Raw genomic sequence first — 13398 nt, forward strand, 5'->3', positions numbered from 1 at the left:
TTGGATGCGAGTTCGCCCAAGCTCGTCTATAGGCTGCAGCAGTTGCCGCAGAGCAACCAATGAGCTCGATAGCTAGCCCGCTTAAGGTCTGCAGCTGCCGCACTGCGTTGACAATGGATACAAAATTAAGGATAATTTTTTGGCTTCAATATCTCAGAAAAGATGAATCTTTCCCGTAGCGTAAGCTAGCTTACGCAATACGAGAGAACCTCTCGTAAGAGAACAGGTCTTTGTTTTGTGCTGAAGAATTCATGTGAAATCAATACAACTGTGAAACCTTTCAAACAAAACACAAACAGCAGGCCTCCTAATTTAGTGTTGTTTATCATCTGTCCAGTATGACGGCTCATTAGGTGCCGACCAAGACAACATTAGCCATTTCCTGCGGCTGACCCGTACTTCTCCTCAGGTAGAAGCCCTGCGATGCAACCTGAACCCCAAACCCACCCCCCTGCGCTCCTCTCGCCTCTGCTTCCAATTGCCGAGCACATTGCTCACATTCCAGACGTGTCATGCTGGCAGAGGGGGGTGGTCAGCACTGCCTTTGACAGATCAGCAGTTAGTGATGATAGTGGTGGTCGCCTGGGATTCACTCGGTCGACTTTCATGTGGGCTGCCAGCTTGACATTTGTCAGCTGACCCCTGTAACCACATCTTTCATTGCATTGCTCTTTTAATGGTCTCTGATTAGGAAGCAGACAGACAGCCACGCAGGGGGCCAAAAGAGCTGCCTTTCATTTGCGTTTTGTTGACCAGAATTATCAATTGTAAGAATGTGCCCTCACTCCATGTTTTGTTTAAAATCAGATTTAACTGTTGCACATAAAATTTCAAGGTCTGCTACAAAAAAAAAATGTGTCTAGTTTTCGAGAAGAATTATCTAAGCATTCTTGTAACAAGATCTATTTGTGTGTGACAATTAGCCTTGTTTTATGATAATATACAGTATCTTGTTGAATATTTATTTTTAAGGATGTTTAGAATTGTTTTTTCTTACTGTAAATCAAGCCCAAAATAGTTTTTCAGTATGAGAAGTTAAGCAATGCCATTCTTTGTTGTGCAAGTGATACAGTGACAAAAAGTGTTGTCCTTAAACTAATGATCATTACATATGTTAGCCAGCAGGTTGTGGCAAAAGATAATTATTGTGTGTAATATGAGCAGTTGGTGACGTGAAGTGATCTGAATCCGTCAGTCATTGTTTACATACAACAGTGCTCCGTGATTATTATTATTACTACTACTACACAACTACAGCTAGTAAATAGCTTTAAACAAACAACTTCAGCATTATGTCTCATCACAGCTGAGAGACACAACAGACTGATTAATTACACAACTCATTACTTACATCTTACTGGAGTTTCCACATAGGAGATAAAGTACTGTTCAGAATGGCGAAGGACTCTTTTACCGGCTACTGCGAAATAGGGAGAATTACCCCCATTTGTACGGCTATTTTTCCACTGAGAAATCTGATCTTCAGAAAGCTGACAGCATCTCTGCTTGGGTGTGGCAACAGGTGATCACACACACTCCATCTCTCTCTCTCTCTCTCTCTCTCTCTCTCTCTCTCTCTCTCTCACACACACACACACACACACTCATATCTATCCTTGTTTATCCAATAACTTGTTTGAAACAGCACAAGCCGTGATACTATTTCTGAAGTAAAATATTTTAATTACTAACTGAGGTTTGGACACATCATTTGTTTTGAACCAGCAATGGCAGATTCTGATCCGTCATGTAAGAAAGTAGTTCCATGCACAAATGTGATTTTATGACCGTATTCAGTTTTTCCTCATTTTTAAAAATGTACTTGTTCATTGAAATGTTTTATATAAGCAATATCACACTCTCAATTGTGCTATATGGCCCTAAATCAGCACTGCTGTGATTACCTCGTGTCTGCGGCCAAATCACAGCAGTGCTGATGTAGGGCCATATCACACTCTTTCTCATGTGATATTGCTTGTGTGTGTGTATATATATATATATATATATATATATATATATATATATATTATCTGAGTAAGTTACTGCAAAAATATTAAATCAGGGTCAAATATGAACGGGTATTCTGGGCAAAATGCCCCAAAATTAAACGCTTTTAAATGAATCCCTCTTCTGTTCTTATTTGTAAAATCTGATATTTTATTCTATGCATATACATTTAGTAGACTGACAGTCATATAGTGAAGGCATGGCTTAACAGGTGGAATGTATAACCATCACAAAGTTGGTGAAAGAGCTTACCTGATGTGACCAGGATCACAGACTTGGTCAAAATAGCAAATGATGCTGTTTCAGCACCCTGAGTGACAGGTAGGATTTGAATGTAAAGTGGGGTTAAAGAATAAGCAGCCAAGGTCAATGGCAAATGTTTTCTTATGTTTAATTTAAATTGCACCAATATAAAAAAGCAGGACTCTGGAATGCGGCAAAGGTGTTTTTCCACCAGTAATGTATGTTGTCTGACAGCTAAATTGCCCCTCTTCATTGACTTCTGCAATTATCAGCTTTTATTACAAATAGTACTTCAATTCAACTTTTTGTTCCAGAAGTTTGGAGGGAATAATTTACCAGCCCTGCATATGATATGGAAGCACTCTAAAGGGTTACGGCCGCATAGGGTGAAGTCTTAATGACCATACTGTGATCAGTGAATGAGACGTTTATGTCCTGCCCTGATTTCTGCACATTCTTGCATTCAAATGAGAAGAAAGAAGAGGCCTGTGAAATACAAAAGATACGAAAGTACCAAGCACACCCACTCCAACAACCCTGCACACTCAAATCAATCAATCAATCAATGCCGCAGCCTTGGGCACCCACCCACCCCCGCAAGATGCTGCCCTAGGCAACTGCCCATGTCACCCTTGCGGGAATCCCCCACAGTTTTATAATGATTATATATAATACAAATAAAGTAGGTATATTATTTAAATTGTGTATAGTTATAGTAGTATATTGTAATTCAATTAATTAAATTGTAAGTATACATCATGGCAAAAATATTTTAAAAACAGGATAATGATATTATTGTTGTATTACAGTAAGTTATTCCACATTGCAGTAATGATAGTCATTTTAGAGGGAGGGGGGTGGGGAAGAGATTCATTAAATATGTTTAACGCATAGGCTTTCTTATGCAAAATATAATTGTATATCTTTTTCTATATATTTTGGGATGAAAAATGACCTCAACATTTCTTTGTGAGATTCACTCAAATAGCTTTGTTTTAGATGCATTTTAAACAACTGCCCCATTAGGTTTCCTTACAGCACTTGTGTAATCAAAAAGACTTAAGTAACACTTTTGTTTCGTTTAGTTTCTCCAAGCCTCCATGCCTCCAGCTAATGTTTTGGCATTGGTAGCTTAGATTAAATCACTCGAAGGGAAGATTGCTGAGATATTTGCTTTTTTGTTGCTGAGATATGTCTTTTTTGTCACTTCGTGAACATTCTAGCCTTCAAAAAGGCAAAAAAGAAAGAAAAATAACATAAAGGGAACAATAGAGGTGTTGCTAGGCTGCAAATTCTCACAGAAAAGCAACTTTCCTTTGTTTTGCGGCTTTCGTCTCTTTGGAGAATGCCTTTGAGATGTTCTTCTTAGTGGACCGCCATGCACTCTCTTTTGGGAAGGGTGGGGAAGTGAAAGACGAGGGTTCCGGTGTTTTTAGCAGCCGGTGACGAGGGTCTGTGAGCTGTCAGTGTGCCCATTTGGCCTGAGGGTGAGGAAGACCTCCTGCAGTCCAAACTCTATGGAGGAATGCACCTCCTGAGAAGAGGCTGCCTAGACGCACATAGGAGTAATGTCAAACGCATCATGCTTCTGGACCCCTTGTCTTCTCAAACAAATGTTTTACTATCTTTACTATCAAGTGTTTTCTATCCATGTGTTCCCTCTGAGAGTAAGTTTCTTGAGATATGGGACAAGACATGCCACAGTTTTACCAGCCATTTTAGAATAGCAACATCTACTTTGAAATTAATCAGAGATGGTTACTAGAATGTTCTTAACACAAATGTGTAATTTCATTTTATATTATCTATATTTTATCAAAATGATGCCATGTACTACTCCTAAAACCATCTGTTCTCAGAGCATAATTCAATACTTCATATAGATCATCAATATACACTACCATTAATAATAGTAATCACCCTTTGCCTAGAATTTGCAGGCTTGTACTCTTGACATTTTCTCAACCAACTTCTTGAAGTTTCACCCTGGGATGCTTTTTAAACAGTATTGAATGAGTTCCCATCTATGTTGGGCACTTAGTGGCTACTTTTCCTAATTGTCTGGTACAAGTCATCAATTTCAATTGCACTTAAGAAAAACTGAAATAGAAATAAGTATGTATCATTAAAATAAATATTATTACTATGTCCTGACAGAAGGAATAAATAATTGAAAAAAATGTTTTATGAGATTTAACAGCTGTATCCATACTTACTGTCTACACTGTCAGATATTTATTAAAAAAAAAAATAGAGAATAATAAAATCAGGTAATATCAAAGTCAGTCTTCATCCAGATGGTCCTCTGTCCATATTTGACCTTCGGTGTGTTCAAAAGTAACACAGGCTTGAGTGAGCTTTATATATACACACACTTTATTAGGAAGACTTATGCACCTACTTATTCATGAGATTATCTAATCGTGTGGCAGCAGTGCAATGCATGAAATCATGCATATACGGGTCAGGAGATTCAGTTAATGTTCACATCAACCATCAGAATGGGGAGAAAATGTGATCTCAGGGATTTCGAACGTGAAATGATTGTTGGTGCCAGATGGGCTGGTTTGAGTATTTCTGCAACTGCTGATCTCCTGGGATTTTCAAGCAAAAAAGTCTCGAGTGTTTACTCAGAATGGTGCCAAAAAACAAAACATCCAGTGAGCAGTAGTTCTTGTAGTTCTGTGGACAGAAACACCTTGTTGATGAGAGAGGTCAACGGAGAATGGCCAGACTGGTTCGAGCTGACAGAAAGGCTACATTAACTCAGATAAACCCCTCTGTATAATTGTAGTGAGCAGAATAGCATCTCAGAATGCCCAACATGTAGAACCTTGAGGCGAATTGGCTACAACAGCAGAAGACCACTTCATGCACTTTAGGACTATAGCGTTCCATAACAAATTTCTCAGTGAGTGTATGTATTCATACAGAAGACCCTCTCTTCGAAATCTGAACACAGTTGGTCAAAAGAGACCCATATTACCAGGTGTAAATAGTGATGGTGACTGTTAATACGTTTCTTAATACCAGGGAAGAAACAAGGCACACACACACAGTGGGAGTGTGAGAGAGAGAGAGAGAATGAAGGCAAAACTGATGCACTAGGTTATTTAAAAAACAAATTATCTGTGAAAATTGCATTTGGAATTATCCGCCAATATACACTGTAAATCTGTAAATGATGTGATGAAGAATTTTCAGTTAATGCAACCCCTGACATGTTGGGTTAATTGTTTGTGTCCCACCAGAAACAATGAGCATGTGACGCCACTGACTATGAGCTGTCAGCCCTGACAGATTTTCTGTCTTTGATTCATGTTTTGAGAAGTAGAAGTGAATATGTTTAGTCAGCACATGTTTAATAAACTTTTATTTCTTCAGTTCTTTTGCCTATTTTCTTACAATACTCAAGAATCAGTGCTTTATTTCGCATCTTACTATAGAAATTTTAGTCCATTAATACAAGAATGTCATAACTCCAATCAATTAGTTAATGTGTGGCTTGTGGTCACCCTGTTTTTGATCAGTATGCTTGTTGTTTTCTCAGCATTGGGGCAAAACTCAATTAGAAATTGATTCTCATCTGGTGACTAATGAATTGAACAACATATATTTTTTTAATCAGTATTTTGGGACCCAGTTCATTAGGTGTCTTTAATAACGCTATACTTTTGCATATGTATGTAGAATGTACTTATTAGGTACACACCTGTTGTTGCATTATACTTACATTTAAAGTACCTGCATTTCATTTCATCTGAAGTTAACCTAACCTTCCTTAACCCTGAAGGACCACCTAGGGCATCACACAAGGTGAACAGGCTTACCAGCAGTTTCATTTTAAGACTTAAAACAGCTTGAAGTCCTTAAAGCCCTGAGCCTCTAATAATACCAAGATCCAGATAGAGTAGTAGGTAAAGAAAGTACCTAAGACATCGGGGGCCAGGGTTCTAATCCAGAGATGAGCAGACTCTGTAGACACAACAATCAAACAAACAGTATACAATGAAAATGATTTACAAGAGATTGAGAAGACATGTTGCCTGTGTGCATTAAATGAGAAATGTATATTTAGATAACATTTATGCCATCACCTAACACTGTTTACCTAAGCACTAACCTTAAACCCAACCCTACCCTTACCCTAATCTAAACCCTAACCCTACCACTAAACCTAACATACTTCAGCTTCTGTAGCAGAAAATGTGAATCTTCTAATTTTTGCAAAACTACACATACACTAGTTACACAATGAGCTCATTGTTTCATACATATATTAATGTTAGTACATACAGTAGTAGTTAAGATTATTTGCTCTTGTTTTATTGTAAAAATATCTAAAATCCTTAAACCAAGATTCTTTTTCATAAGATATTATGCATTTGTTTTCATAATTCTTATTATGAAAAATGTACTTTGTCTTCCTTTACTTGCAATGACAGATTTTTCCACTTGTTTATGTTTGAAAAATAAATAAATGTGATGACAAAATTGCTATTCGGTTGCTAGGATGGTTGCTAGGTGGTTGCGTACTGGCCCAAACCAAAAGAGCCCACAGTCTTTATGATATTCTGGTCCCTAGATAAGGCTCAGGTCCCTCCTTCAGTGTAAGTCTGTATGACTTTTCTGCCCGTTTCATCATACGGCAGCCAACAATTGTAAGTCTAATTACTTTTAAAAGTAATAACACTTTAGTTTGTTCAAATGTCAATGATATGAGCAGCAGTAATAGTGATGCTTGCATAATCAGGTACCACTGAGATGCCTTAGAAAAGGTTTAAAAACCACTCTCCAATGTTCTTCAATTTGTGTCTGTTATATTAGGCCTTGAACATTGCAAGTTCCCACCAGTGCAAAGGGAAATAACAAGGAGCCGCAGTCATGTTAAACCATACCTCCTAACCATTCCTTCCTTGTCAGAAATCTCAAAGCCAGCTTAATCACAATCACTAAAGGCGCGAGCGATGTGTAAGCTGACAGCTTAGTGCAGTTTTTAGCGCAATCAATGCTCAATGCTCAAAGGCGAGGCCAGAGGTGAGCTTTATAAGCATTTTTTTGTTTGTTTCTTATGGGCGCTTGTTTGTCAGGCCTTTGGGGGACGATGTAGATGAAGAAGGAGAGGAAGGCGCTCAGCACCCAATGGGGCTTAAACTGTCCTCCATTTCACATGCAGGGCACATGGGAAAGGGTTATATTATGCGTCACCCTGGCAACCAGTCCAAGTCATCAGTTTCAATTCTAGCATTGGTGGGCACGGTCCAGTGGCGCTGTAAGAAAGGGCCTTAATCTGGAAGGAGGGCAGGGGCGGTTATTACATTTCCCCTCTTTTCCTTTAGCACTTGAAGCTTGGACTGGGGGCGGTTTAAGGGTTATGCAGTCAAAGAAGCAGGGGATATCGTAAAAGCCTCCTGGGATGGGTATTTTGTGCTGTTGATGGATTTTTGAAGGTGTTGTAGCAGTGCTGACAAAGTACTCACATTTCCATCCTTCTGCTTTCTCCACAGTTCCTCCAAAAGAACCGCAGATGACGTGTCGATCAAACACCTATCCCAAAGGCTTCTACTGCAGTTGGCACCTTCAGCATCCCACATACATCCCAACAGACTTTGAAGTTGACGTCCAGTAAGATATTTTCTTTTCTCCCCCTTTGTTTGGATCTCCATATGTCAACCTGATCACCAGCAGATGTTCTGTTTTGGATGCTGGAATCCACAAAAAAAAAATATGTCTAGGGATGTCAAAGTTAGGATTCATTTAAGAAATTAAATATTTCTACACATGAATTAAACACTATAGGACCTTTTTTACATCAGTATGCATCCACAAAAATGACCGAACTCAACACTTACACATATTTTGTTTTATTTATCTTAGGAATTCTACAAAAACCATGATTCCAAGAAAATCGTGATTACTTGAACTGTCTTTATAATATAATCACAATTATTGTTTTTGTGTGTCTTTTTAAAGTCGATTTCGATCAAATTGGTTATAATTTTTTTTAAATTGAAGACCCCTGTGTCTTGAGAACCCTGTACTCTGCAGTGTTGCAGTGACTGCCCCCTCATGAACACGATGCTGGTACTTTAAGCTTGAATTGTTCTGTTGATAGGAAAATTCTCCATAGAAGTCCATATTTAATAGGTTAGAAATCATAAATACGATGTGATGTGCGTTCAAGTGATTTTAGTCAATAAGAATGGACCGTTTTGCAGTTTCATATTTCTTTCTCTATTTTTCACTTACAAGCGATGGCAGGGAGCTTTTTTAGGACCAGCGCAACATTATAACATTATGAAGAACATAGCCACACATTAGGTGTGTAATTAATGCTCTTTCTTTCTATATTATCATTCTTGTGTGGCCACATATGCATGCCACCCCCCCGACATACGGGCATAAAAGGAGCTGGCTTGCAACAACTCATTCAGGTTTTGCGCTGAGGAGCCGATACAGAGTCCAGTCAGCAGGTAGTACAGCATTGTGGCAAGAGGGACATTCCCTCTCCACATTCCCATTCCCTCCATCAGGGAATGGAGGTAACCAAGCCGTTCAATGTGATAATTTTTTTTTAAATAAGGCATTATTCCCTATCAAGCTGTTCCCTATCTGTCACTCACTCGACATTGTGTCGATGTAGAAAATGACACTAGGGGAAAAAATGCCACAACCAGCTGAACTGTGTTACATGGACTGACGGTGGAGGTGCAGGCAAGCCGCTGCATGCCTAATAGCAGGTACATCCTGTCTACACGTAGCCTCCCCGACGCCAGAAGAACGTTGCGCCGTCCCTCACACCCCAAGCCTCTTTTTTTCTCCCCACAGAGTGATAATGTTTTCAGCTGGGGCCACATGTATTCACATCGGGGAAGGTGTTCTTTCCCCAGGAGGAAAAGACACCACGGAGACCACATCCAGGTGACTTAGGTCTTCCACGTCCCGTCCAGGAGTCAGACATGGAGATTCCAGAAGTCTGGTTGTGGGTGCCAGATAGTGCCCCGTCCCTGAGAGAGAAGGTCCTCCCCCAGGGGAACTCGCCAGGGAGGGGCTGTTGCGAGGAGCTTGAGTTCCGAGAACCAAGTCTGGGTGAGCTAGTACGACCCCACCAGGATGACCTGATCCTCATCCTCCCTGACCTTGCAGAAGGTCTGCACAAGCAGGCTCACTGGTGCCAGCACATCTATGCCGAGGGGAGCCTCTGCCAGGGAGTACCAGTGGGGGCAGTGGACACGAGTCTGAAGCCAGTGCTGGAGTGGTCTCATATGCATCAACCCGAGCAGCGTGACCACTGCTGAGGACGCCATATGCCCCAGGAGCCTCGTTGTTCTCTGCCTGAACAACTTCAGGTTTAACATTGACTGTGCTCTCATCCGAGAGGAGCGCTATCATAGAGATCAAGTCTAACTCCATCCCGAGAGAAGAGATACTCTGAACCTGGGAAAAGTTTGCTCTTTTCCTAGTTGACCCAAAGCCCCAACCTGCTGAGGTGCCTGAGTACTAGATCCCTGTGCACACACAACTGGTCTCGAGAGTGAGCAAGAATTAACCAGTCATCAAGATAATTGAGGATGCGATGCCCACTTCCCTTAGCGGGGAAAGGGCTGCCTCTGCTACTTTTGTAAAGACGAACGGCGGCAGGGACAGACCGAAGGGAAGACCTTGTACTGATACGCCCGGCACTCGAAAGCAAACCACAGAAAGGGTCTGTGCTGAGGTACTGGAAGTACGCGTCTTTCAGGTCTACCACCGCGAATCAATCTTTATGCCGAATGCATGACAAAAGTCACTTCTGAGTCAGCATCTTGAACGGAAGTGTGTGCAGGGCCCATTTCAGCACTCACAGGTCCAAGATTGGCCGCAACGCCTTTCTTGACACATTTAATTAGGGGCTGTAGAACCCCTTCTTTCTCGGATGGAGGGACAGACAACATCACGTCCTTCTGCAGAAGGGTCGTGATCTCCGCATACAGGGCAGCGGCATTCTCGGACCTCACTGAGGGGAAACAGACAATGACGGCCATAAACACCAGGTATAAGACCCAGGGAGTGAGGAAACAGGATGTGTTTGATGGCCTCCATCTTCTTCTTCACCGCTGAGATCTGCTGAGCAAAGTCTTCAACAGTGTTGCCGAATAGGCCGACCTGGAAGATGGGAGCATCAAGAAAGCGGACCTTGTCAGCGTCCTTCATCTCAACCAGATTAAACCATAGGTGGACATCACCTGCCCGCGCCGTGACTTTCATCACCCGGGTTTAGAAAGCCACTGAAATGTGGCTTATATCCAACAGCATACGCTTCTCGTTGTGAGGTGAATGGAATGGCAGTGGAACTCGCTGCTCAACACCGCTCAGCTCTGAAGAAAAAATCTGAATTAGTGGTTGCGAGCCAGCTCCTTTCATACTCGTTTGTACAAAAATATATAGCTGCCTTTATATTTTAATAAGGGGATCCTTGTCCTCATATTTTGGGGTCCTTGTCATAAATAATAATTAAAAAAAACCTGTGCTAAAGTTAAACAGCATTACTTCAAGACTTGGTCAAGCAGCATCACACAAAAAAAAACATGCCGTCAACCAGTTATACCCAGCATCAAACCAGCACTTACCAGCAAAAAAAACAGATATGAACAGCATGGAAATTACATGCTGATTTAAGATTATCTATTAAGCAAGGGCCCCAATTCCCATTGAATCCCCAACTTTCTCTTCATTGCCTCTCACTCTGTAATGCTCTCTCATGAATGGTTTGAGATATTCTGAGGCTGATCAGTGATCTCTGTGGTCAAACGCTGTCTGCTGATAGCTGATTAGGCCTGTCTGGATTGGAGTGCTGGAACTCAAGGCAGTATAAGTGGATTCTCAACCAAAAGCCCCAGCTGAATATCCCTGCACACAGTCTAGACCTCGAACTCTCATTCTCTTAACCTCATTCTATCCTCCTGTCCACAACGGTCTCTACAATCTTAGAGTAGAAATATCAAAGACTTCACACAGGACATGTATGAATTGCAAAAAAAATATTTTCTTACTCATTGTTCTTGTCCTATCTTCCAGTAAAATTACTATCTTCCTTGAAAGAAGATATATTTACTTGAAAAGCAAAAGTGCACGATATTAAATATAATATCTTGAATTAAGTTTATTTTTCTTACCTCATTAGAAAAAAAAATTGTCTTGTTTTACACAAAAATCTATCAAAATTTTGTGAGGTTTATGCTCACAAATGAAAATGTAATGTAATTTCAAATTAAATTAAAAAGTTATATTTTCTGAAACAAATCGTTTTGTTTTTGTTCTTTTGTTGGTTGATATGGATGCCCAATACCAATAGACCAATAGCAATGGACAAAATACAGTAAATAATACAATTTAATCATAACAAGTAAGATGTACACAAAATATCTTAAATATCTTAAAAATATCAAAATATTTTTACCCAAAAATAATAAACATATATACCCAAAATGTGAGAAAAATTATTAAAACAGAAAAGATGCACTATCCATTAAGAAGGCTTACAGTATCTTTTGAAACTGACTCTGGGTGGATTTACCATATCTGATAATTAGACAATCAGACTAAATTATCAGATGATATCAGCCAATTATGGGCCAATTAATCTGCCTGACTGATATATTGGTCTACCACTAGTGTATACTATTGAGACAGATCAAGCCAAATTCTTTTCTTTGAGGTTAAGAAAACTACATTTCCTTGATCACAAAATCTTAGCAGGCAATGTCACATCATGTGGTTCTTAAAGAGGCCCTATTATGCTTTTTGGGATTTTATCTTTCCTTTAGTTAGTGGTGCTTGCAAAGCATCACTATTGTAATCTCACATACTTATTAGTGGTGCTTGAAAAGCATCACTATTGTAATCTCACATACTTATTATTATACTTTTTATTTTTATTTTTATTTTTATTTTTATATCTCTTAACAAAACTTCGGCACCTAACTTCGTCCCGCACCGTTTGGCGTAGACCCACGAATGAGGTGTCAAATCGAGCGGCCTATTGAGGACACATGTGCTATGACTTTTATAAGCGATCGAGTGCGGTATTTGCCCCAGGGGCAAAAAGCGGCCGAAAAATCCCATAGACTTAACATTGAGACAAACTTTGGCGCGTCACAGCTCCAAGCGAGGATTTCAGTAGAAGCGTGTGATTTGCCACATTTGAAGAGGCTGGCAGGCTCTGTAAGAGCATACCTCAATATGGGGTAAAAGTTGCACCCCTGGGGGCAGGAGCTGCCCAAAAATGCCCCAATTGACTTATAATGGTGTAGGGCGGCCCATGAAATGAAAAGGCATAGGGATTTGTATTGAACATAGCTCTGGATCACAGTGTCATAGAGGCGAGGGGTGGGCTCATTTTACTCAGACAACCAATCAGTCTCTCTGGATCATTGTGAAGCTATCAAGCCACGCCCTAGCAACCATTAAGAGCACCTTAGCAACAAGTCCCATAGACTTCTATTGAAAAAGATCAAAGGGATATCTCCGGATAGAAGTGTCATAGAAACACAAGGGTGGTCTCGTTTGACTCGGGACAGCAAACAGCCAATCATGCATCACTTCAACACTTCCTAGCCCCTCCCTAGCAACCATTGTCGAGCACCTTAACAACCAAAATCCATAGAGGGATATCTTCCATTCTGAATGTCACAGAGGCATGGGAGTTGGTTTATATCATTCATACTGACAAGCAGCCTTTGGAGATTCATGATTGGCAGCTGCCAAGCCACTCCTAGCAACTACACAGAGTACCCTAGCAACCGTTTAGCAGTAACTATATCTCTGCATCAGAAAATCGTAGAGACTTCTGGGTTGACTTATTTCAATCAGGATGGCAAGGAGACTTCATTAGTATCACTATGGTAACTGCCTAGCAACCAGATGGGGTTACCCTACCAACCGAGTAACAAATCACATATCTCTGCATCAGAAAAACATAGAGACTTCGGGTTGACTTATTTCAATCAGGATGGCAAGGACACTTGATTAGTATCACTATGGTAACTGCCTAGCAACCAGATGGGGTTACCCTAGCAACCGAGTAACAAATCACATATCTCTGCATCAGAAAAGCGTAGAGACTTCGGGTTGACTTATTTCAATCAGGATGGCAAGGAGACTTCATTA

At 40.4% G+C, this 13398-nt stretch overlaps 1 protein-coding gene across 1 annotated transcript in view; it reads left to right on the forward strand.

The window, feature by feature from the left end:
- Positions 1 to 13398, forward strand: part of cntfr (ciliary neurotrophic factor receptor) — a 286782-nt gene that overhangs the window by 201837 nt on the left and 71547 nt on the right. The window contains exon 4 of the mRNA XM_052117628.1: positions 7758 to 7875. Coding sequence (XP_051973588.1) covers positions 7758 to 7875 — 118 coding nt within the window. The remainder of the gene's footprint in view (positions 1 to 7757; positions 7876 to 13398) is intronic.

The sequence above is a fragment of the Xyrauchen texanus genome, chromosome 44 (assembly GCF_025860055.1).
Source record: "Xyrauchen texanus isolate HMW12.3.18 chromosome 44, RBS_HiC_50CHRs, whole genome shotgun sequence".
In the NCBI taxonomy this organism is placed as follows: domain Eukaryota; kingdom Metazoa; phylum Chordata; class Actinopteri; order Cypriniformes; family Catostomidae; genus Xyrauchen; species Xyrauchen texanus.